Here is a 26,948-nt window from a genome sequence, read left to right on the forward strand (position 1 = left end):
GCCCCGGAAATGGCGAGCATCTCCGTAACATATCACGAGGACCATGTGGAAAGACAAGAAAAGAATCACAAGTTATGGTGAAGGGTAGGACACAGGTTTTAATTATATCGTCAGTCATTACAATCAACTATCAAATCAATGCCACAATCAGAAGGCACCAATACAAACAGATATAAAAATAGAGATTTCCCTCCGCAGTCCGCCGCGCTCTCCTGTTCGGGGCTCATGAGATGTCAACGGTCAGCCTGTGGACAAAGCGAATAACTAAACGAGAGATTCCCAAGTAAAGTGCAGTCACTGCTCTTGTGGAAATCCGGAGGATATCTGTCTGAACAGCGTCCGGTTATACCCAGTCTTTGAAGAAAAACCGGAGCAACCCATTCTTGGTAAATGTGCCCCACTGTACATCCTATCCTCCAATCACAGCCAAAGCTGTGTTCAGTCTCTCTAACAGTCACCTGGAATCTGGCAGACATGTTTTCTCCCGCAAACCCAACATCTCTTAAACTGTCCATACACATTAGATAAAATGTTCACTGAACTTGCCGATCACATGATGTGTATGGGCGTTGGCAGACACGTGCATGCTCGGCTGAACTGAGCATGCATGTATATGCCGAGATCGAGACAGCAGGACAAACACTCTGCTCTGAATTCACAGGACCATCATGGCTTCTCTCATAAATGGAAGCCACAACGCTCTGCTAGAGCCCATCACCACTGATATAAGCGTGCTGGGTTCTGTCATTTCGAAAGGAAGACCAGTGCTGCATGTTGCGCTGTTCATTCCGTCATTGGAGGCTCAAACGAGAGTGTGAACAGAGGCTTTGTGTGTACTCTGTATGGACAATAAGATGTAGAGGAATGTGAGGTCATGGAGCTTAATAGAAGTTACAAGAAATGTAAACGCAGCTCTGGAGGTAACTGGAGCATGGTGTAACTTTATAGAGGGTTTCGGCGTTACCTTCTGATCTCAAATTATTGCACAGGAGAGACAGCAAGACGCTTTGGACCTGCCATTGCTGTTACACCTAGAGGCTCTGCATCTGCCGCGCTCCCTGCACTTTGACAGGGCCAGTTGTGATCACATCTGTACTGCCTGGTCCTGTCAATCAACGTGCAGAGAGAGCACAGCCTCTAGGAGTAACGGTAACGCCCCCGTTGCTCCTAGAGGCTCATTTGCATATAATAAAACATAATTTTTCTCAGCAATGCGGGCACATATGAACATGGGACCAACACAGATGCCTTCAGCTGCAGAGCGCACATGTAACAGGTCAGACAGTGTCAGAGGAAAAAACTGCTGACAGATGCCTTTTAAGGCTACTTTCACACTGGCGTTTCTGGGTCCGCTTGTGAGATCCGTTTCAGGGCTCTCACAAGCGGCCCAAAAACGGATCAGTTCAGCCCCAATGCATTCTGAATGGATAAGGATCCGTTCAGAATGCATCAGTTTGCCTCCGTTCAGCCTCCATTCCACTCTGGAAGCGGACACCAAAACGCTGCTTGCAGCGTTTTGATGTCCGCCTGACGATGCGGAGCCAAACGGATCCGTCCTGACTTACAATGTAAGTCAATGGGGACGGATCCGTTTTCACTGACACAATATGATGCAATTGAAAACGGATCCGCCTCCCATTGACTTTCAGTGTAAGTCAAAACGGATTGTTCATGGTAATGCAAACGGATCCGTTCTGAACGGATCCAAGCGTTTGCATTATAGGTGCGGATCCGTCTGTGCAGATACCAGACGGATCCGCACCTAACGCAGGTGTGAAAGTAGCCTAACCCCTACACTGAACCCCCGACCGACAGGTCCCCACATCTCAGCATCCAGCACCCTTGTGCAGGTAACGTTGGCCACAGTCGCCAAATTTCAGCTATTTTGCAACCGAAGGAGAGTAAATGAAAGGAAGGAACCAGTTACTGCAGGCAAACACTGGATTCTTCCCTGCAGTACATTTCATATATCCTGGAACATACAGCGTCTGCTATAAGGTCTCCTCGCCGTCGGATCCTCCATGACATCATGTAATCTATAACATAACGGGTAGGCACTTTGAGATGTGACACATGACTTCATTCTCTAGGGGCAGGTTCAGGGGTCAGGGGATTTGGCCTTCGGAAACCATGTATGAAAAAAGAAAACACGTCAGTCAACATACAGGCAGGATGTCACTAATGCGCAGAACTCGAGGGACAGGTCAGACGCCACCTCAGACAATACCCAGGATCCCTGCAGCCGCACATCGGATCTGTGACTGGTACCAGATATAATCACTGCAACCTTCATACGACGTGCAGCTGACCACATCTATAAAGGTGCCTTAGCACCTAGTTAAAAGGGATTTAACATCTGAGTGTATGATGATAAATGATCTGGCGTTTGGAATTGGCACTTGGGCTTGTGATATCATACGTAGACACGCTTCCATATGGAGACAGATCTGCCTTCCCTAAAGGGGATGTCTGGGCTACAGATACTGATGACTTCTTCAGGATTGGTCATTGATATCGGTGGGGGTCTGACGCCCAGCAGCATCCCTGCCAAGCAGCCTCAACGCTAGAAACTATATACAGTATACGGAGGGGAAACAGACTGTTCCATGCACTGTGCATTTTACGCCGCTAGCCTACTGCAGCTCAAAGATCATTCACTTCAATGGAAGCTGAGCTGCAGTACCCGACACGACCACTACACGGTGTACAGAGCCGTCTGCTTCCAACCGCCGTGCACTGTACAGTATCTGGCATTGGTGGGGGGTGTCAGACCCCCACCGATCTCATAGCGATGACCTATCCTGAGGATAGATCAACAGTATCTGTAGTCCAGACACTGCAGGATGCATGTGTAAAACACAGAAGTCAAATTTACAGAACAGCCCCATAAAATTACAAACTGAACACCTACAAATCGGGGGCAGAAAAGTTTTGACGCCTGATATGTTATTTAATGCATCTGAGCTATCCTGACTAATTCAAGGTGCTGGATTGTGCTAGCTGTATAAAGACAGAAAAATTAAAGGGGTTGCCTGGTCAGTAAGACATTTTTTTCTGAAAGTGCCATTACTGATCCTCCGCCGCGCCTGTTGCAGTGATTCCCATGTTCCCGCTGGTCTCTACTTTCTGCTTCCTCTCTGAGGCGGGTCAATGCCGTGACCAATCGCTGGCTGAGGCGGGTCAATGCCGTGACCAATCGCTGGCTGAGCGCTCATTTCCTGTGTGTCAAGGTGGACCAGGAAGGAGAGATCGGCGGGAAAGTGGGGGGCGGAACGGGTGTGGCCGCTACACTACAAAGCCTTCTGTTGCTTGCCAGCCCCATATAAATAGCAGAAGGGTAAAAACGCCCGAGTTAGCAATATTAGTCCGCAGGCACAATAAATAAAAATAAATAACGGCGGGTTATAAAGGAGGGGTCCGCGCTCTGTAGAAGACAATCCACAAAGTGCCATTTCAAAATATAGGTACATGTTGTAAAGGATCACGGGCAACACTACAAAAATTAACTCTTTGGTTCAAGTGATTCAGTCCTTAAAGTGGCCCAAGATGAGGGATTTATAAACTACAGGGTGAAACGAGTGGGCTCCGCGAGAGCTGTCAATCCAGACAGTGCTAAAGTTGTAATGTCCTACCCAAAAACTTCTACCTTTAAAAAGATTCATTCTGCACCTTCCTGCAACTTTTATCTACCTCATGGGGTTTTCCAGGATTATGGGCGTTTCTACCTAGTCTTGCCCATAGCGTGTGGTACCTGCTGAAAAACCATACTCACCTGTCCCCTGCTGCTCCAGTTCAGCACCCTGGCAATCTTCCGATTCCCAGTCTGTTTAATTTTACCAGATGGGGGTCATGGGCACCTCAAGCGGCACATCATTGCTGGGTCATATGCCGTTTGGGATAGGTCACCACTGAGGCCAGTCATTGACTGCAGCTCCACACTTGAGCCTGTCCATAAGTAAAAGTGAACAGACTGGGGACCAGATGATCGCCGAACACAACCAGGGCGCTAGACGGGAGCGGCAGGGAGCACGTGAGTAGGAGTTCTTCCAACAGGTACCGAACGGTCCAGTGGCTAAGTAAGAATCCCATAATGAAAGCCCCTTAAAGATATTTCATTTCTACACCTTCCTGCAACTTTTACTAATCATTGGGAAATTGTTTTCTAATTGTTTAAAGGGAACTTTTCAATTAACCCTTTCTGCTCCCCTGCCTTGAACACGATATGTCATGGTGGGCCATCCCATACTAAAGCAACTGAACGATATGTTGTTAACCATTAACATACTCTGCAAGAAAATATCTGGAGAGCGGAATTTTTAGGCTTTAGGGCAAGCTGTGGTAGAGGAAACCGTAGTGACCAGTTTGTGACTTCATATATTAAAGTGTTCTGGCTGTAATCGACAGTCTATAAAAAAAAAAAAAAAAGTTGCAGGATGACACACAGACCAAAGGAACTTTCACGAGTGTGAATGTTGATCATTTGTTTGCTATATTAACCCAAAAAGTGCTATTGTGGATGACACCATGGCTGGCCATACACTTTAGGGCTCTTTCACACTTGCGTTCTTGTCTTCCGGCATAGAGTTCCGTCGTCGGGGCTCTATGCCGGAGGAATACTGATCAGGATTATCCTAATGCATTCTGAATGGAGTGAAATCCGTTCAGGATGCATCAGGATGTCTTCAGTTCCGGAACGGAACGTTTTTTGGCCGGAGAAAATACCGCAGCATGCTGCGCTTTTTGCTCCGGCCAAAAATCCGGAACACTTGCCGCAAGGCCGGATCCGGAATTAATGCCCATTGAAAGGCATTGATCCGGATCCGGCCTTAAGCTAAACGTCGTTTCGGCGCATTGCCGCATCCGACATTTAGCTTTTTCAGAGTGGTTACCATGGCTGCCAGGACGCTAAAGTCCTGACAGCCATGGTAAGTGTAGCGGGGAGCGGGGGAGCAGTGTACTTACCGTCTGTGCGGCTCCCGGGGCGCTTCAGAGTGACGTCAGGGCGCCCCAAGCGCATGGATCATGTGATCACATGGATCACGTCATCCATGCGCATGGGGCGCTCTGACGTCACTCTGGAGCGCCCCGGGAGCCGCACGGACTGTAAGTATACTGCTCCCCCGCTCCCCGCTCCTACTATGGCAACCAGGACTTTAATAGCGTCCTGGGTGCCATAGTAACACTGAAAGCATTTGGAAGACGGTTCCGTCTTCAAATGCTTTCAGTACACTTGCGTTTTTCCGGATCCGGCGTGTAATTCCGGCAAGTGGAGTACACGCCGGATCCGGACAACGCAAGTGTGAAAGAGGCCTAAGATAGCGGTGTAGACGAACTCTTGTTCAGCTGACAGCTATTTCCCCCCCATACACACATATGCTCGGTTGATTACGCCTATGTTCTCAATATGGAGAGGGAAGTAATTTGCCACTTATCTACCTTAAAGAGAGGACCCCGATGGCATATTGCTAGGACAGACCATAAATGTCAGATAGGAGCAGCTCCCAGAGGTGTGACCCACACCTAATACCTCCCCTCCCGAAGTGAAGGGAAAACAAGCCACCCTCTATTCACCGCCATCAATAGGGGACAAACCTGAACGAAACGGAGTACACCAAAATGCATTCCATTCCGTTTGGTTACATCCCCATCGCGGAAAGAATAACACTGCAAGCAGCATTTTTCTGTCTGCGATGTGGTGCGGAGCAAGACGGATCCGTCATGACACACAATGCAAGTCAATGGTGGCGGATGCGTTTTCTCTGACACAAAAGAAACTTGCATTTTTAGAGATAATAATACGTTTAGAACGGATGAAGACGGTTGTATTATCAGTAACGGAAGCGTTTTTTGCTGATCCATGACGGATCCAGCAAAAACGCTGGTGTGAATGTACCCTAAATTGTCTTCTACAGGACACCTTTCCCACCACTGCTGTTGTGAAACAGGAGACCACGTCTTGCAAGCTTCTTCCCCTATCTTTTGCACTTGCCGTGGTCCTCAGAGAACGTACAAGGACCGAATCAATCACTCCATCCACCAGACGGAGCCTTCACCTAATGGAATTTGATTGTCAATAGGTCAATTATTAAACCAGTCGCAGGCCACGACTTACAAACCATGCAAAAATATCCAGCTCACCACTTATCCTCTGCCCCACGTGCACGGAACGAACCAGGTAAGTTCTTCAATTGTAAGAAGCCAAGAAGAAGCAGTTCCAGCACTTGTATACAATTTCGTTGCGTAGTCTTTATTTTCAATAACGGCTTTACATATATGGACACATCCTTATACTCCTGCACATTGACGCGTTTCGAACTTGGCATTCTTAGTCGTAACTGTATGGGGCTCCAAATACCCAGGTTTAAAGTATGGCTCTCCCCCATACAAGTGCTGGAACTGCTTCTTCTTGGCTTTTTGTAAATTGTAAGAAGCCAAGAAGAAGCAGTTCCAGCACTTGTATACAATTTCGTTGCGTAGTCTTTATTTTCAATAACGGCTTTACATATATGGACACATCCTTATACTCCTGCACATTGACGCGTTTCGAACTTGGCATTCTTAGTCGTAACTGTATGGGGCTCCAAATACCCAGGTTTAAAGTATGGCTCTCCCCCATACAAGTGCTGGAACTGCTTCTTCTTGGCTTCTTACAATTTACAAAATGTCAAATCCTTATGGCTGCCTGTATATACAAGTGTAGAAAAGGTTTACAAGTGTTCTGTAATGACACAATAAGACAAGGAGGCAAAGCCAGCAACCTAGCGAACCCCTCGGGAGGAAAGACTCCGGATAAGGCTACTTTCACACTAGCGTTCGGGTGTCCGCTTGTGAGCTCCGTTTGAAGGGGCTCACAAGCAGCCCCGAACGCATCTGTACTGCCCCAATGCATTCTGCATCCGAGTGGACGCGGATCCGCTCAGAATGCATCAGTCTGGCAGCGTTCAGCCTCCGCTCCGCTCAGCAAGCGGACACCTGAACGCTGCTTGCAGCGTTCGGGTGTCCGCCTGGCCGTGCGGAGGCAAACGGATCCGTCCAGACTTACAATGTAAGTCAATGGGGACGGATCCGTTTGAATTTGACACAGTATGGCTCAATTTTCAAACGGATCCGTCCCCCATTGACTTTCAATGTAAAGTCTGGACGGATCCGTCTGAAGCTACTTTCACACTTAGAATTTTTTCTACAATATAATGCAGACGGATCCGTTCTGAACGGATCCCAAGTCTGCATTATATGAGCGGATCCGTCTGGGCAGACCCCAGACGGATCCGCTCTAAACGCTAGTGTGAAAGTAGCCTAACACAGAAACAACTGGAGTCTTAGGCTACTTTCACACTAGCTTTATCCGTCATAGGGTCTCAATACCGGAAAATAACGCTTCCGTTTTGTCCCCATTGATTGTCAATGGGGACAAAACTTAACCGAACAGAACGGAATTCTCCAAAATGCATTCCGTTCCGTTCTCATACCGGTTTGCTTTCCGTCCTGGGATGCGGAGCAAGCCGGATCCATCATGACCCACAAATGCAAGTCAATGAGGATGGATCAGTTTTCTCTGACACGATAGAAAACGGATCCGTCCCCCATTGACTTTCAATGGAGATCATGACGGATACGTCTTAGCAATGTTAAAGATAATACAACCGGATCCGTTCATAACGGATGCAGGCGGTTGTATTATCAGTAACTGAAGCGTTTTTGCTAGTGTGAAAGTAGCCTTAAAGGGGAGCTTTAGTTTTTACAATGTTTTTTTTTTTTTTGGGAGAGGTTCCCTAAATATAAGCTGATCACAGGATGTCCAGCTGCTGGAACCCCCCTACAAGAAATCCTGGCAGCAAGCAATTAATTTTCCCACACCGAACCCGCAGGGGCAATTAAGTATAAGGCTCCATTCACACGTCCGCAAATGGGTCTGCATCCGTTCCGCAATTTTGCGGAACGGGTGTGTACCCATTCATTCTCTATGGGGACGGAATGGATGTGGACAGCACACAGTGTGCTATCCGCATTTGCGGAGCGCGGCCCCGATCTTCCGGTCCTCAGCTCCGCAAAAGATAGAACATGTCCAATTCTTGTCGGCAGCTGCGGACAAGAATAGGCATTTCTATAGGGGTGCCGGGCGGGTGTGTTGCGGATCCGCAATTTGCGGGTCGGCAACACACCATGGACGTGTTAATGGAGCCTTACACCGTGCACATTAAAAATCAAAAGGACGTTCTTGGGCTCCCAGATTGAGAGGGAACTTGAAAACAGGTTTTCAAAATCAAACAAGCCCTTAAGCTGAAAGTATAAAGGCAACTGCTTAAGTGGCAAACCCCTAATATAAAGATACTACGGCAGATCCAGCTGGCTGTGGGGAAAAAACAAGAATACAGGATGGGGAAGGGGAGACAACCAATTCATAGACTACAGACGGACAAATACAGACTGAAACCACGAAGCCCGGGAACTGGATCAATCTCTCAGCTTCTTGGAGTGATTCCAGAAACATAACAGGTGGTTGTTATTTAAGCAATTCCCTGGTATTTAAGGTAAAGTAGAACTAAATTGTACAAGGCCACGTAGGACTGGACAGCCCCATACTGGCCCACCTGCTTCATCCTTGGTAGGTCTCTACCGGATCCTCTCATCACCGTGTAACGTGCATTTTGCAAGAAGCAATTTCCAGGAAAACCAGTGGTTTGTAGAATTCCTTTATAGAATAAATATCCTTCAGGAGTGCGGCTTTACCAGAGTCTCAGTGGAGAACGTCTTGTCTCTGGACACAGGACGAATACCAAAAGGTCATCGAGCTGATTCCATACAAATTACTATATGATTGTCAATAAAAATTCGATCGCCAAAATGGATCTTCGATATTTAAGATTTAAAAAAAAATAAAAAATAAATCCCTCAACACATTGCACAGATTCTGATTGCCAGCCTGACAGGGGGCAACATACCCCTTTCTTAAGATCAGACAGAAGTTGCCCAATTTTTTTCGGTAATCCCTTACGATTGTTGCTTGCATTACTCTGCTTTCACGTCCACTTTATCATTTACATTTTTCTGCTCCAGATCATTCCGAGAGTCTGCGCTGTATCTGTAGTTGTACCCATAGGGACGGAGATGATGCACCAGGTACTCCAGCTGGTACATAGTCGTAGAGTCCACATAGTGAAAGGAAATAGCCAGGTCAGAGCAGCAGCCGGGACCCTTAAATACAAAACATGCAGAAAAAATCAGAACTATTCATAAAGCTGATGAGTTACAATAATCCAGAAAACTAGGGAAGCATTTCTTTATTCCACTCCTGCAAAGTGTACCCATAAAATTGAAGCAGAACCACTATCTCTGTATTTGGTTTCACCACAATGTGTTGATCCGATTTTAAAGGGATTCTGTCATCAAGATTTTTTTTGATATGGAGCTGTTCATATCATCCTCTCAGTCTCCATTATCTAATAAAAAATATACTAGTTTTACTCCCACCTATCCTTTCATTTTGGATAAAAATCGGTTTTATTAATATGCTAATTACCTTACTAGCGTGCCCAAGGGCTTGTCCCTCCGGCCGTTTGTGCCCAGCCGCGCCCCTTATCTCGTAGCCCAGCGCCGCCCCACTGCTAATTGTGCACTCCTCTCATCGCCGATGGTGCGCCGCCATCTCGCGCATGCACCCTAAATCCACTGGTCAGCGCCCGCGCGGTGTCCTGGCAGCAGCCTCAGCGAACGAAGCGCGCATGCACCAGCTGTCTGCGCACTTCGCCCGCGGGCGCTGACCAGTGGATTTAGGGCGCATGCGCGAGATTACGGCGCACCATCGGCGATGAGAGGAGTGCATTATTAGCAGTGGGGCGGCGCTGGGCTACGAGATACCAAGGACCAAATGTGAATAGAGTAATATCCCATATTTGTATGAAAAACTCAAACTTATCCAGTCTCTTACAGAGGTTGCAGTAATGGCTGAAACGGGAATTTTACATTTTGCTCCAACGTGCTGTATCAGTCTGCTAGTTTGTTCGGTCCCTGCTGCCTGACCCATTAATCCTGGCACCGATACAGGTGTATGACATCCAGCCCCCGGCCATGCAGTCTGCCATTACCACAGGTGTATGACATCCAGCCCCCGGCCATGCAGTCTGCCATTACCACAGGTGTATGACATCCAGCCCCCGGCCATGCAGTCTGCCATTACCACAGGTGTATGACATCCAGCCCCAGGCCATGCAGTCTGCCATTACCACAGGTGTATGACATCCAGCCCCAGGCCATGCAGTCTGCCATTCCCACAGGTGTATGACATCCAGCCTGCCATTACCACAAGTGTATGACATCCAGCCCCCGGCCATGCAGTCTGCCATTACCACAGGTGTATGACATCCAGCCCCCGGCCATGCAGTCTGCCATTACCACAGGTGTATGACATCCAGCCCCCGGCCATGCAGTCTGCCATTACCACAGGTGTATGACATCCAGCCCCCGGCCATGCAGTCTGCCATTACCACAGGTGTATGACATCCAGCCCCCGGCCATGCAGTCTGCCATTACCACAGGTGTATGACATCCAGCCCCCGGCCATGCAGTCTGCCATTACCACAGTGTATAACATCCATCCCTTAGCCATGCAGTCTGCCATTACCACAGTGTATAACATCTAGCCCCCGGCCATGCAGTCTGCCATTACCACAGGTGTATGACATCCAGCCCCCGGCCATGCAGTCTGCCATTACCACAGGTGTACGACATCCAGCCCCCGGCCATGCAGTCTGCCATTACCACAGGTGTATGACATCCAGCCCCCGGCCATGCAGTCTGCCATTAATCAAAGAATGGTCCGTTGTAAAGAGCTCCTCGAATTCCAGCATGGTCCTGTAAGGCTGAGTTTACATCAGCGTTCAGCCTTTCCGTTCTCCTGCTCCGTTTAGGAGCAGATGAAGGGAAAGGACGGATTCGGCACATAACGGAGCCGAATGGAGCCTACGGATCCCATAGACTATAATGGGGTCCGTTAGGTTTCCGCTCAGATGATTTTGGAGTGGAGACAAAAGTTGTGCGCGCAGGACTTGTCTCCGATTCAAAAATCTTCCCCTGAGCGGAAACCTAACGGACCCTATTAAAATCTATGGGGTCCGTAGGCTCCGTTCGGCTCAGTTATGTGCCGAATCTGTCCTTTCTATTCTCCTGCTCCTATAACTGAGAAGGAGAACGGAAAGACTGAACGCTGATGTGAACTCAGCCTAACAGGAGGTCATCACTGCCATAAGTCACTTCCAGGAATGTCCTCCCTCCTAGATATTCCACCATCAACTGTGAGTGGTGTTATTGTAAAGTGGAAAAAACTACAGCAACTCAGCCATGAAGAAGTGCAGACCGCGTAAAGTTACAGAGCGGGGTCACCGAGTGCTGAGGAGCACAGTGCATAAAAGTCACCAACGTTCTGCTGACTCTATAACTGCAGAGTTCAGACCTCATCTGCCACTAACAACAGCACAAAAACTGTCCTGTGCCGGGAGCTTCATGGCATTGGGTTTCTATGGCCGAGCAGCTGCCTGCAATCCTTCCATCACCAAGCACCATGGCAAGTGTCAGATGGAGCGGTGTAAACCACACTGCCACTGGACTCTGGAGCAGTGGAGAGGTCTTCTCTATCTGGTGTTCTGATGGATGAGTCTGGGTTTAGTGAATTTCAGGAGAACGTTACCTCACCTGCCTGACTGCATTGTGCCAACTGTAAGGTCTAGTGGAGGAGGCATACTGCTATGGGGGCGTTTTTCAGGGATCGGCCTAGGCCCCTTCGTTCCTGTGAAGGAAAATCTTAATTCTTCAGCAGACCAAGACATTTTGGACAATTGCACGCTTCCAACTTTCTGCTCCAGCATGACTAGGCCCCAGTGCAAAAAAGCTAGCTCCATAAAGGCATGGCTGGGGGGTCTGGGGTGGACGAACTTGACCATCCGCACAGAGCCCTGACCTTAACCCCATCCAACACCACTGGGATGAACTAGAAACGGAGATGTGACCAAGGCCATCTCCTCCATCATCAGTGTCTGACCTCTTCTGGATGAACAGGCAAACATTCCCACAGTCTCCCACCAAAATCTTATAGAAAGTTTTCCCCGAAGAGCTAAGAAAGTGGGACTCCAGATTAACATCTAGTGAGGTGTCATAGAAGCACTTGGAGGTGGAACGTGAAGGTGTCCCAATACTTTTGGACAATCTGTATGGACCCCTAGTAGACCTCTTCAGGCTATGCCACCTGTGGAGTCTCAGATTTAGAGGTGACTTGTTGGATGCAGGACACTATGTGTCAGGACTACAGAACAAGGCGTGCCGGACCTATTATGTCTTCAAATTCTTCACAATGACAAATGATTGCAGGAATCGGAGAGTATCGGTAAATCAACTGGAAAGACCGGTTCATTCTGAGGAGTGGAGGGGAAAAGAAAAAAAATGAATGGCAGGTAATGCCCTTCCATTATATACTTGCATAAGGTGTGTGCTCTCGGAGAGACGTATTTGATGTAGACGTCGAATCCCACCACACCCCCGCTAATTGCTGTGCTCAGGCAGGGGGAAAAACACCATACAGTTTTGCACGTGCAAAGCTCTGTCAAAAGCGTATGGATCAACTCGCACAAGACGCAAGCAACTCTGTAACGGATTCTGCAGCGGAACAGCAACTGAATACAGGATTTTGTGGTGTACTTTGTCGCAAATTTGCAGCAGATTTCACCCTATGCCTTGCAAAGGGTAAAACCTATGGTGAAAATCTGAAAAATAATTGAATTTTTTTTTTTTTTTTCCTGCAGCGCATGGATTCTACGTTTGAAAATCCAGATGGGAAATCTATAGCGCATCTATGCCGTGTGAGCATACCCTTAGCGTGCCTTCTTGCGTGTCATTTTGATGCCGTCTTTGAAAAATGAAGGCTATGTACATTTTCCTTGAAATAAAGACTTAATAGTAAAAAAAAAAAAAGTTCCAGTTGGGAGCTCAGCATAATCCAGTACCTATGGGTGATGACTAACTGCGAGGCATTATCCTCAAATGTGCTCCTTAGCTGCTCCAACAAGACAGAGCTGTTCTCTGTGACTACATCTTAACTACAGTGTCCACTGGAAATACCAGGTAGTCTGAGACACACCTCCTGTCTCCTCATTGGTTCAAGCTGCTGCTCCTTTGCTCCACCCTTGCAGCTCTGTCTCCTCTGATTGGCTGCTGTGTAAAAAAACACAAGTCTATCACAGGCTCAGCAGGAAGTCAGCGTATACGGAGCGGACGTCTATTACTGCGAGAATAGAAGGATTATAAAAGGGGGGCGGTAAGGATAAGGATCAGACATATCCAATTTCAGACGCCCAATCCTTTAGTTCTCAAGGAGGTAAGCTGCTGCCATAAAAGTCTGGCAACAGCTTCCTCCCCTCTTGCTACTAAGAACAGAGAGACAGAGGATAGGAAGTCATAACTGTTGGTCCTAAGCTGGTCATTCAACTGACCATCCATGTTCAATGGGTAGACACCTGCAAGACCCTTTCATCTTGCTTGAGAACAGATCCTACCCCCCCCCATGCCGACACAGGGCGATGGATCCTCCCTACCCCCCCATGCCGACACAGGCCGATGGATCAACCCTGCCCCACATCCCGACACAGTCCAAAGGAACCCTGCCCCACATCCCGACAGTCCAAAGGAACCCTGCCCCACATCCCGACAGTCCAAAGGAACCCTGCCCCACATGCCGACACAGTCCAAAGGAACCCTGCCCCACATGCCGACACAGTCCAAAGGAACCCTGCCCCACATCCCGACACAGTCCAAAGGAACCCTGCCCCACATCCCGACACAGTCCAAAGGAACCCTGCCCCACATCCCGACACAGTCCAAAGGAACCCTGCCCCACATCCCGACACAGTCCAAAGGAACCCTGCCCCACATCCCGACACAGTCCAAAGGAACCCTGCCCCACATCCCGACACAGTCCAAAGGAACCCTGCCCCACATCCCGACACAGTCCAAAAGGAACCCTGCCCCACATCCTGACCTAGGCCAAGGGATCCTTCCCCACATTTTGACCTAGGCAATGCCATTAAAGGGTTAATACGCACTTAAAGGACCCAAATTTGGCGCAGACTGAGGCCAATTTCACACGGTATTCAGTGCGAGAAATACACATTCTATGTGTCAGAGGTATTTCCCGTCCAGAACACTGTTCCTGTGACACGGAAATTATTCACAATGCTGTGTGTTCCTGCTTGACGTCAACTGTAATGAATTATACTCACATAATGTCTTCAGTGGAATTCATTAGAGTTGAGGTCAGGCAGGAACATACAGGATTATAAAATCATTACAATGCCATGGGTACATGTCACAGGAGCAACTCTCAGGTCAGCAAATACCTCTACTTTCACAATGGCGTTTTGTCTTTCTGTTTGTGAGATCCATTCAGGGCTCTGACAAGTTGTCCAAAACGGATCAGTTTTGCCCTAATGCATTCTGAATGGAAAAGGATCCGCTCAGAATGCATCAGTTCAGTCTCCATACTGCTCTGGAGGCAGACACCAAAACGCTGCCTGCAGCGTTTTGGTGTCAGTCTGATGAAACTGAGCCAAACGGATCAGTCAATGGGGACGGATCCGTTTTCACTGGCACATTAGAAAACGGATCCGTCCTCCATTGACTTTCAATGGTGTTCAAGACGGATCCGTCTTGGCTATGTTAAAGATAATACAAACGGATCCGTTCTGAACAGATGCAGACGGTTGTATTATCTGAACGGATCCGTCCATGACGGATCCGCACAAAACACGAGTGTGAAAGTAGCCTTACACAAGTCACTACCCAGCCACACAAGCTGCCTGGCGGGCGCCAGCGCCGTACTACACGAGTCATGAAGGCCGTGCCAGATGATCTCAGAAGCATGCATCTAACAGTTACATAAAGGTGAAACTCATCTGTAAAAGCCCTGAACGTAAAGGAGCTTACACTACTTGGCGGCACAGTATAAGATCCGGAGTCTTACCTCGATGGGAGGATAGTAGTTGTAATTCCAATACCAAAAAGTCTTTGGCAGATATCCCTGGATGAGATGATGCTCGGGGACAAATGGGTGAAAAGTCTCCTTTCCGCTAGTGTCTCTAGAATCTCCTGCCTTGACGTTAATGTTCTCCATGCACTTCCCGAGCGCCAGGTCCTCCACCGATGAGCTGTGCGTACACTTCTCCTCCTTGAAGGCATTTACGAACCTGATTAAGGCTTCCTTGCTGAGGACGTAGCCGGCCCCTCCGCTCATGTAGCCCTGTTTGACGTAAGGCTTGAACCTCCGGCCAAAATAAATGGGCTCCTCCGGGCTATGCTTCGACAGAAGCCACCGCAGGTTGTCCACCACGACGTATGTGTCATCGTCCGCTTTCATGAACCAATCGGCTTCGTCCAGGTGGTGGTCGTGCACATACTGGAAGGCCTTGATGGTCTTCCAGTAAAGCTGGTCCCGTCCCTCCTTGGTGTCCAGCCCCACGGTGGGGAAGTCTTTATTTTCTTCAGAACTCATGTACAAGACCTTATTGCACCTCTGCGCCCATGTGGCCTTCACATGTTTGGTCTTCTTGTCCAGGTTTTGAGGGCCTGTCATGACCCAGCAGAGGACTCTCACCTTTTTGTAGAGGTCTTCAGAAACATGAACATCCTCATCTGGAAGAGACAGAGGTGTTAATAGACTGAAGTGGTCTCCAACTGATGCTAAACTACAACTCCGAGCTATGACTTATATAACATACATTAAAATAATCCCAAATTAAAAACAAAAAAAAAATAAAAATGATTCCAAATATCAGATAATGCAAAAAGAGACAATTATCACAGTATAGGGGTATGATGAGGCGTACATAATTTATTGCCACACATGTGGTCACTCACGGTTCTTTGGACCCTAAAGATGGGGGCATTCAATAAACCGAATCGCTCCTTGGAAGTAGTTGGATACCGGATGTTGCAGCACTGTTAGATCTTGTACCATCCAGGAGGAAAGGAGACAAGTCCGCTTGTCGGCAGTGGGATACTTTCCCTATTTTTCTATGATGCCCCTGCCTTAAAGCGGAGTAATCGCCCCGAAAGGGGCGGCCCCACTTATCGGTGGCTTTCCCTCTCGTAGAAATCCCTTCCTATCCAGAAGGAATCCCATATATTATACTGCCTCTATAACGTCCCCATATATCGTGGCGTCTCCAGGTTGTAGGTGTCCCCACGCGTTTACCGCTTATGCAGTAAATCGGTTCATCGGGGGACCATTTCTGTAGACTGCACAATGGCGGGATGTAATAGCAGATTATCCAGCCATCACCTTCAGAGGAGGGAGATCATTGAGAGGTCGGTTTCTGCAGAGTCTTGAAAGAAGAACTTGTGGTATGTACAAATGTGGTGGATGTACAGCGTGCCCATTTGTGCATGCCACGAAGAGTTTCTCGAGTGTCACTACCCAGAAGACATAGGGGATAAGTGATTTTGTGAACTGTAAAAGTCTGGGGCTGGTGTACCCGTGCACACGCTCCTACCCTCTCCAGCACGTGGGCAAAACAGTTAGAGGACTGCGGAGACGAATAGGAGGTCACCTAGGTGATATTAAACATAAAAGAGACACCCCGATTTCTAGACACGTACATGAAACACATGCTGGAAATCCTAGATCCCTGAAGTTCTGTGCAATTAAAATAGTCCGCCCATCCCCCAAGGGAGAAAACGGTTCCCCGGAAGGAGACCGAGTGGATTTTCAGATCTGTTAATCCGCAGGGTTTAAAATGAAACTTTGTCATTTACAAGCTTCCTTTAATTAGTCTCTTTAACTTCATGACACTTGAAACACAATGTTTCACTAAGTAGCCACAAGAGTAAAATAAACATCTTGGCCATTAGAAAGCGGAGACCAAGATCGGTCCAACACCAATAACAGAGAAGGGGTTAATCTGTCTGGAGAGGTTTATAGCAGTGATCTCTGTACCCCCTCTCTGCTGAGCCAGCGCTTCTAGCAGGCTAGGTATATGGGTATCACGTGTACGATACACTAGCCCCATTTGTTTGTTTTTGTAGCCTTCATACCTTCCTTTAGGATTGATATCTCCTTCCTCCACTTTTATTAGACTGTCAAGTGGTTGACCATTTATATCATTATATAACATATTTACACAATTGGCGTTCCATCGGACTAGCCTTTTATTTTACTATTGAGGGCAACAGAGTTAACTACAAGAGATAGAACTCTGAACAATTTTGTTGCCCATCTGACATAAGTACTGCACCTCTTCTCGTACCCCCTTCTTTTGTTTGTGCATTATATATATGCTCGACTGATCATGTGCCCTTAGTTTGAACGCATTAGAATTTGGCATTGTGGTACTGAACTTAATACTAGGACAGCCTTCCGGTTTGGGCATGCGCAGTATCACGATTGGATGCCACTTGCCAGGAGTACGTACGTATCTTTATCTCCGTCGTGGGCGCATGCGCAACAGGTACAGACGCGCGCATGCGCGGCTGACACGGACACACACCGATCCCGGCAATGGGCAGGGAAGGATATTTACACCTGCGGTGGATAACCATTTCTAGCTGCAGGTCAGTACATCTACAGGCTTCTCATCAAAGCGCCATTGTGCAGTCTACAGAAATGGTCTCGTGATGAACCGATTTACTGCATAAGGGAGAAACGCGTCGGGACGCATGCAACCTGGAGACGCCACAATATATGGGGATGTTATAGAGACAGTATAATATATGGGATTCCTTCTGGATAGGAAGGGATTTCTACGAGAGGGAAAGCCACCGATAAGTGGGGCCGCCCCTTTCGGGGCGATTACTCCGCTTTTATGCAGGGACATCATAGAAAAATAGGGAAGGTATCCCACTGCCGACAAGCGGACTAGTCTCCTTTCCTCCTGGATGGTACAAGATCTAACAGTGCTGCAGCATCCGGTATCCAACTACTTCCAAGGAGCGATTCGGTTTATTGAATGCCCCCTCTATCTTTCAATGGAACGGAAAAAACGGAAACTGAATGCATACGGTAAAGTGGCCCGTAAAAAAAAACAAAAAAAACAAAACAAACAGTTGTGTGCAGGAGGCCTTCTGTATTCATTCCGTTTTTGCAGCCCATCCATTGAAAATGTTATGCCCAGCCCCAATTTACTGTATATGCCATACGGAAAAAACGGAACGGATCCGTGACAAACAAACCGCAAAATACTGAAAAAGCCATACAGTCGTATGAAAGAGGCCTCCCCCTGTATTTTTATTCACACTGTTTACCAATCACCACAAATAATATGTTCACTACATTGTACCGGTTATTACCAGATACCCAATACTGTTGTGTGATATTTACTAAACAAAAAGTAACACCGTAAGGCATAAAGCGTCCCATCTTCACAGCAGAACTTTTCTACACAGGAGTGGGTAAGGCCCAGTTCACACGTCAGTGATTCCCATCAGTTATTGTGAGCCAAAACTAGCCGTGAAGCCTCCACAGAGATCAGGTGGAAAGATCTGCACCTCTTCTGTGTTTCTGACCTGCACCTGGTTTTGGCTCACAATAACTTATGGAAATAACTGAAGTGTGAACTCGGCCTAAGGCCTTATTCACACGTCTGTTGTTTCTTTCCTGATCTGTTCCGTTTTTTGCTGAACAGATCTGGACCCATTCATTTTCAATGGGTCCTGAAAAAAAACGGACAGCTCAATGTCTGATTTTTTTTCAGGACCCATTGAAAATGAATGGGTCCAGATCTGTTCAGCAAAAAACGGAACAGATCAGGAAAGAAACAACGGACGTGTGAATGTAGCCTTAGGCTTCATGCACACGACCATGGCAGGTCCTTGCCGGTGTTGTGGCCCACAAACATTGGGTCCGCAATATATATGGACACCGGCCGCGTGAATGCCAGATCACGGATGCGGATCCATTCACTTGAATGAGTCCGCTATACGGAAGATAGGATGCGGCGTGGAACGGAGGCACACTCCGTGGTGCTTCCGTGAGTTTTCTGTCCGTGTCCCTGAGCCGCAAAAAAATAGTGTATGCATCCTTTTTTTGCGGCGATCTCCCCTATAGACGGATTCATTACAGGACTCATCTTAGAGGAAGAAGTAAGAAGTGTAAGGAACCTTAAAGAATGTGTAAGGAAATGCAAACACAACCTCTGATCAGCTGAGGGACTGCAGTCAGTGTCAGAGGGTGACAGTACTGTGGGTGTGGGGGGTCCTGTCAGGGTGCCAGTCTGCTGGCACCGGGCAGGGGCTGTCAGGACCGGCTGGCACCGGGCAGGGGCTGTCAGGACCGGCTGGCACCGGGCAGGGGCTGTCAGGACCGGCTGGCACCGGGCAGGGGCTGTCAGGACCGGCTGGCACCGGGCAGGGGCTGGCAGGACCGGCTGGCACCGGGCAGGGGCTGGCAGGACTCGTATCGGGGAGCGGTTGTCAGGACCGTTACCGTGGTGCTGCTGGGCATCAGCATTGAAGTCCATGATGTGTCCCGGCAGCTGCTGGTGCTCCTGCTCCATGTGCCGCCCATGGGGGTCGTTGTGCAGGACGTCGGGCGGGTGCTCATCCCGCTCTTGCAGGGCGATGGTGACGATCACATAGCAGAAGATGAAGCCGATGGCCAGGCCGAACAGGAAGGTCGCCAGACTCAGCAGCGACTTGTTGGGGGCCATATTCTATAACACCCGAAACCGGGCTCCGTCACATCGCGCTCTGGCGGCTCCCCCCCTCCGCAGGTCACCGGGGAAGGAACTGCCTCCTCCACCAACACCCAGGCCCCCGCCCACTGGAGCCGTCACATGACGCCCCTGCCAGGGAGGAAGAGGTTAAACGCTCTCAGGTATCCGCTGGCTACGTCCTTGAGTCTGACGTCATCGCGTCTACACCCCGGTGGTACTCTGTGGTGGTCATGTGACACCGCCCTGTCAATCATCCGCCCTCTCCTGCCACATCATGTGCTACGTGTCTGGGCGGCAGAGGGCGTGTGTGATACGTGAGCTCCGGGAATGTCCCGGGACACAGGCAGATTGGAAGAGTTATCTGTTTTTTAGCAGGAGGATTTTTAATCGCAGCCGCAGCGTGTGAATACCCGCCGAAATTCCAGGTTATTTTGCTGTTCTGTGCAGGAAATCAGCGCCGGGTTTCTTTATTTATTTTTTCAGCGTTTCAAACCTTTATATATATATATTGTTTGAAAATATTTTATTTTTGACTACATTATTTTTTTTATTATTATATATTATCTTTGATTATTGTATTGTTATTTTAGATTTTTATAATTCTATGTTATTAAATTTATGTTATATAAAATCACTGAGTATTAGGATCTTCTGAAAGACAGTCGCTGTAACAAAACACAAATCACTGAGGGCGACTCCCTAAAAACGTAACCTTTAATCTACATATATTAAAATACAAAAGGTACATAAAGTCCAGAACAGACCAAGATAAATATAGTCCAAAAAGCTGTCGCTCTAAAGGACGGTTAGCAAAACCGACAGGGGCAGAAAATCAGGATAAAATAGATCTCTCCCTACTTTTGCTCAGCCCAGAGATGCACCCAGACGGTAGGTCACTGTGTCCACCTACCTGGGCTCACCTGTCCGTACACAGCCCCATCACTTTCTGACACACCGTGCCCTGTCCCAACGCGTTTCCCCTTATAAATAATAATTGGGGTATTCTTTCCCCCGGTCGGCATCCCCTCTCCCATGGTTTATACCCTGTATTTGTATAGTATATTAATGGTGGCTGCCTATGTGGAGGTCTACTCACTGAACAGAATGCTGTCCCTGTGTATCCTACATCTGGGAGAGGATTGAATTGGTCTTTGTATCGACTTGTATCAGCTCAGTTGTACATTATCGTATGCACATTGTTGAAAGTACTTTATCTTTGATGCATTCCCTCCACCTCGTCACAGACGTCTACGGGTCGGGGGTGCTCCAGTGATTCATGTTTCATCAGTTCTGTATTCTGTGTAGATGGCATCCTATTACCAGACTGATACTGGTGGTCCCCTGACGAACCTTTGATTATTATTTATAAGGGGAAACGCGTTAGGACAATGCACGGTGTGTCAGAAAGTGATAGGGCTGTGTACGGACAGGGGAGCCCAGGTACGTGGACACAGTGACCTACCGTCTGGGTGCATCTCTGGGCTGAGCAAAAGTAGGGAGAGATCTATTTTATCCTGATTTTCTGCCCCTGTAATAGAAATTGCCTGTCATTTTTGCTAACCGTCCTTTAGAGCGACAGCTTTTTGGACTATATTTATCTTGGTCTGTTCTGGACCTTATGTACCTTTTGTATTTTAATATATGTAGATTAAAGGTTAAGTTTTAGGGAGTCGCCCTCAGTGATTTCTTATTAGTATTAAACTACCATTATTATTTTTATTCATTATTTTTATTATCTTTTATTATTTTATTGTTTATTATTACTATTGTCTATAGTAATGTTATTTTTATTTCATTATTTCATTGTTTATTATTATTATTATTATTATTATTATTAATGGTATCTATAATAATTGTATTATCATTATTATCTTTGATGATCTTATTCTCCATATCATTTGTAGCTGAGCTGCAGGACCATACACAGCCCATGAACAATAGATGTTTTGGAAAATCGCTGGCCCACCCTTGGGTCAGATCAGAGGGAGCCAAAAGTTGGACTCCCACAATTATGATATTGATGACCTATCCTGAGGATGGGATAAAACCTGTAAAACGGTTGTCCCTGTTGATGACTGATTGATGACTTATCCTCAGGATAGGTCATTAATATGAGGTCGACGGGGGTCCGACACCTGGCACCCCCACCAATCAGCTGTATGAAGAGAAGGCGATCGCAGTGTGCACGTGCCGTCTCCCGTCTCTCTTCCTGCTGACTGCGGAGGTCCCATAGACATTGCATCAGCAGCAGTGAGAGAAGGGGTATTCCCATCACAGAACAGGGCTCCTGACTGCCAGAGGGTCAAGACTACAGACATGTCCCAGGCCGTGAGAAAATTCCTGCCCAGACAGCATTTATAATTGAGGTCATCACCACTAGAACAGCAGAAATGTAGACATAGACCCCTTACTGCTCTAGACCACCCGAGTTGTTGTCATTAACTTTTTGCCACCCTAGACCACGGGGCTGTTGGCATTAATCCCTTCTCAAGGACACCAGGGATGCCTACATAACTGTTTCACAGCCCTAGACCACCTGAGTTGTCATTAACTCTGTACCATCCTAGACCCCCAGGGCTGTTGGCATTAATACCATTTTCAAGGACACCAGGGATGCTTACGGGACTCACAGCCCTAGACCACCAGGGATATTGGTATTACCTTTTGATTTCCCCAGACCAAAGGGCTGTTGGCATTAATACCTTCTATAGGACACCAGGAATGCTTATACGAACCCCTTTACTATCTTAGACCACTGGGGGTGTTGGTATTAACCCTTTAATTAACCTAGACACCAGGGAAATTGGATAACAAAAAGTGTTTGTGTCAAGATTGTGCCCCTTTTTTATATGGCCGGTGTGAGGGATGCCACCCCTCGTGCCCGATTGACGTCAACTACGTCGAGCTCACGAGACGCGGTATGGTCCCTGGTTACCAAAGCGTGACGTTACACCCTCCTGGAGGAGCAGGTAAGGTCAGCTTGGTACAGTTTACACAGACACCTCCTGTCCATGCGGGTACAGAGAGGCAACAAGCTGAGAGAGCCTGGTCACTGCCGCAGTGAAAACAGCGCTGTCTTAGCCCGGGTATCTGCCACCAGCTTCTTGTATGATATAAACCCGGTCTGCTAACAGGATTAAATAGGGTGAGAAACCATAAAAAATAAATATATCACCAGTCCGCAAAAATTGCTATGCAGCAGGTCCGAAAAGTGATGTGGGTTCAATCACGTTATAAACAGGTACAATATATGGGGTTCGGACCGCGCTTCTAGTCCAGGTCAGTGTGCAAGTTCTTAGTCCTTCTTACTTCTTCGTTCACAAAGAGAGCCTGAGGGCTGCAAATATCCCTCAAGTAGATATCCTGCAACCAATGGAATTATAATAGTGTAAGTCCGTATGTGACAGTAACCTGCATTGCACTGATTATACTCACAAGATGTGTATCACACAAAGCGTAAATGTAATCCCTCCGTGGTAAGTTGCACTTGTTCTATCGGAACAGCCACGTTTCCATACAATCTGGTTAGATCCCCACACGGACCCAAATGGTATATACCTCAGACCAATCTATATTTCTTTTCTTCAGATTCCTGAAGGTTTTCTGTGGACAAGAATGGCTTCTGCAATAGTGAAGCTCCGTATTCCTTATTAAAAACTTTTATTTGTCCATACTTACAAGACAACTTCTTAAAACAGCTTTTTAAAACACATAAAATTCCCAGCGTCTGCTGCTTCTGCCCGACCCGGGTTTCACTCCTAGAGCTTCGTCAGGGGCACACTTGTTTTCAAGTATTGAATTAGCGAACAAACGATATACAAAAAAGCATGCTCATGTGAATGGGGACTTAATAACATCTGCCTTCTTTCCCCTGGGGATGAGGAGAGTCCAGTATAGGGTTAATAGCAGGATAGGAAAACACTGTGGAGGAACACACCTGACTCCTGATTAGTTGCAATGGATGAATAAGAAGGAGGGGGAGGGTGAAAACAAGTGTGCCCCTGACGAAGCTCTAGGAGTGAAACCCGGGTCGGGCAGAAGCAGCAGACGCTGGGAATTTTATGTGTTTTAAAAAGCTGTTTTAAGAAGTTGTCTTGTAAGTATGGACAAATAAAAGTTTTTAATAAGGAATACGGAGCTTCACTATTGCAGAAGCCATTCTTGTCCACAGAAAACCTTCAGGAATCTGAAGAAAAGAAATATAGATTGGTCTGAGGTATACACCATTTGGGTCCGTGTGGGGATCTAACCAGATTGTATGGAAACGTGGTTGTTCCGATAGAACAAGTGCAACTTACCACGGAGGGATTACATTTACGCTTTGTGTGATACACATCTTGTGAGTATAATCAGTGCAATGCAGGTTACTGTCACATACGGACTTACACTATTATAATTCCATTGGTTGCAGGATATCTACTTAAGGGATATTTGCAGCCCTCAGGCTCTCTTTGTGAACGAAGAAGTAAGAAGGACTAAGAACTTGCACACTGACCTGGACTAGAAGCGCGGTCCGAACCCCATATATTGTAGGGTGAGAAACCAACCCGCGGTAGCTTATAAATAGGCCAAAACACAGACGTGGGGATTTGTGATCGAGATACAAGATTAAATTATATATTTAATCGCCTTAAGGGCTCACTAGATATAACACAATATACACACAGAATATATACAGTGGTCTGAAGTTACAAATACAGATAATATGGTATAAACAGGATTACACAGAGTACAAGTCAGTTACCAGGTAGATGAATGTTCCTTTGGGTTAGGATGGTGAAATAGTCCTTGGCTGCGGTCACGTGGGGGGCAGTGATGTCAGCTGTTTCCAGGTCTCTCCAAACACATGGCACGATGTGACCCCCTTCCAGAAAAAGACACGCCCGCTTGCTGGCACAAGCCTTTTAACCTGTAGCCGATCCCTCCCCTCCCGACCTCTGGGAGTGGTCCCCCCCTCCCTGCTGATCCTGGCAGCTCAATGACCCACAAAACCCTTTAGGGTTCATAGCTCCAGACTAGAACGTCACAGGGGGATGGTTCCAAGACCAACAGATCCGCCTGGTTCCGGCTACAAGTAGAGTCCAAACATGGTACCTTTAGTTGGTTTCTGTGGGGAGATATGTATATCTCCCTTCCCTGGCATCCCACCACCAAACTAAGACCATGTTCATCATGGCCACTGGGACAGAAATATGTATCCGGTTTGCACCTGTGATAGCCGGGCGATTCATAATTCCTTATAAATCGCCGGTTCCATGCTGTCTGCTAGATTTGATTGAACTGGGGAATGGCTTAGACCCCCTGCAGGGAGGTTTTCCTGCAGGGTCCGTGCTGTCTGAATGGAGGTGTGAAATGTAACCAAATGTGGCCTGCTAGGAGTTTTCTGCTATCTGGCTGGGGCTTTGAAGCAGGGCCCTCCTGTGGAGTTCACTACTTCTGCTATCTTTCAGCAAATAGCGGGTGTGGGGACATGGCTGACAGTAAATATTAATTCATATTCCTCACAGCCGGTATTTTTTGGTAGCCGTGAGTGCATTCTTGGGTTGTCATTCAGACTCGTATTTTATCACATAGGAACCTACCTAGGCGCATTGTGTAGATGCTGACAACGACTGTCCATGGTCAGGCTTCATGTGTCGGTGTGAGTCATGGCAAATATTTACCATAATGACAGAGCCGGGGTCAGCACCTGTCTGTCACGGGAGCAGATCGGACACCAGCCAGGTGTAACGGGACGCTGTTTAGCCAATTAACTAGTAAGTGTTGACTAAACTAAGGCTAAGGGCTCATGTACACTTTGCGGTCCCAAATGCACAGGATCCATCCGTGCGGCTGCCGCAGACTGATGCAGTGCCATGGATGGGTCCGTGATCTATGTTCTATTTTTTGCAGTGCAGAGGCACGGACAGGAACCCATGGAAGCACTCTGTAGTGCTTTCGTGGGGTTCCATGCCTCCGCAGTGCACCTTCTGATTGCAGACCCATTCAAGTGAATAGCTCCACTTCCATGATGCGGTGCACAAACGCCCGGTGCCCCTATATTGCAGACCTGCAGTTTGTGGGCCGCAATACGGGCACAGCCAAGTAACTGCTGTGTGCATGAGCCCTAAGCTGTGATTTAAAAATTGCCCATATGTATGAAAGGATATGTAGATTTGCAATTATTTCTTACTAGTGTAAGGGATCGCTCTCTCTCAGGGGGTCTTAATCACAGATTTCTCGCAGACAACCGGATTGAAGTCCAAACAATGCTTTATTTTCTAGCACTTTAGCACAATACAGCAACCAAAATAACTCCTGCCTGTCTAGGCACTACCTAATACATACACGAACAAAGGATAAACTGAGACTAGACGGGTATAGTAGAAAAAATATACATATACTTTATTAAACAATACATAAAAAATCATTATTTAATTGGGTGATATATCACATCAGATAAAAAGGTGGACTACACCTGAGGGGACATAACATGATTACATACAAAGAAGGGGGCGATGAGGTCAACGCTCAGCTATACCTCTGCTAAGATAGAAAAAGTGCAAGTGCATGTCTCAAAGCTTGTAACATATATATACATATATAAGACCTGTTTCACTTAGGGCTCTTTCACACTTGCGTTCTTTTCTTCCGGCATAGAGTTCCGTCGTCGGGGCTCTATGCCGGAAGAATCCTGATCAGGATTATCCTAATGCATTCTGAATGGAGAGAAATCCGTTCAGGATGCATCAGGATGTCTTCAGTTCCGGAACGGAACGTTTTTTAGCCGGAGAAAATACCGCAGCATGCTGCGCTTTTTGCTCCGGCCAAAAATCCGGAACACTTGCCGCAAGGCCGGATCCGGAATTAATGCCCATTGGAAGGCATTGATCCGGATCCGGCCTTAAGCTAAACGTCGTTTCGGCGCATTACCGGATCCGACGTTTAGCTTTTTCTGAATGGTTACCATGGCTGCCAGGACGCTAAAGTCCTGGCAGCCATGGTAAGTGTAGTGGGGAGCGGGGGAGCAGTGTACTTACCGTCCGTGCGGCTCCCCGGGCGCTCCCGAGTGACGTCAGGGCGCCCCAAGCGCATGGATCATGTGATCGCATGGACACGTCATCCATGCGCATGGGGCGCTCTGACGTCATTCTGGAGCGCCCCGGGAGCCGCACGGACTGTAAGTATACCGCTCCCCCGCTCCCCACTACTACTATGGCAACCAGGACTTTAATAGCGTCCTGGCTGCCATAGTAACACTGAAAGCATTTGGAAGACGGT

At 47.6% G+C, this 26,948-nt stretch overlaps 1 protein-coding gene and 1 long non-coding RNA gene across 2 annotated transcripts; one reads left to right on the forward strand and one right to left on the reverse strand.

Moving 5' to 3' along the window:
- Window positions 1-1,692: 1,692 nt before the first annotated feature.
- LOC121000648 lies at window positions 1,693-2,964 on the forward strand. Its single transcript, XR_005778872.1, has 2 exons — window positions 1,693-1,723; window positions 1,772-2,964. It is a non-coding gene; the product is annotated as an uncharacterized LOC121000648 (long non-coding RNA).
- A 5,225-nt stretch (window positions 2,965-8,189) lies between these two features.
- Window positions 8,190-19,853, reverse strand: C1GALT1 (core 1 synthase, glycoprotein-N-acetylgalactosamine 3-beta-galactosyltransferase 1). Its single transcript, XM_040431220.1, has 3 exons — window positions 19,460-19,853; window positions 15,005-15,672; window positions 8,190-9,195 (listed from the first exon to the last, which is right to left on the reverse strand). Exons 1-3 carry the CDS (start codon window positions 19,680-19,682, stop codon window positions 9,010-9,012), a joined length of 1,077 nt encoding a protein of 358 aa, XP_040287154.1. The 5' UTR covers window positions 19,683-19,853; the 3' UTR covers window positions 8,190-9,009.
- Window positions 19,854-26,948: the final 7,095 nt, after the last annotated feature.

Source organism: Bufo bufo, chromosome 5 (genome assembly GCF_905171765.1).
Source record: "Bufo bufo chromosome 5, aBufBuf1.1, whole genome shotgun sequence".
Classification (NCBI taxonomy): domain Eukaryota; kingdom Metazoa; phylum Chordata; class Amphibia; order Anura; family Bufonidae; genus Bufo; species Bufo bufo.

Excerpts from the sequence above, each read along its gene's own strand:
- C1GALT1 (XM_040431220.1), bottom strand. The coding sequence starts at position 19,682 with ATGGCCCCCAACAAGTCGCTGCTGAGTCTGGCGACCTTCCTGTTCGGC. Across the intron at positions 15,673-19,459 it reads TGATGCCCAGCAGCACCACG|ATGAGGATGTTCATGTTTCT; the intron begins GTAACGGTCCTG and ends TGTCTCTTCCAG. Across the intron at positions 9,196-15,004 it reads ACTACTATCCTCCCATCGAG|GGTCCCGGCTGCTGCTCTGA; the intron begins GTAAGACTCCGG and ends TTTGTATTTAAG.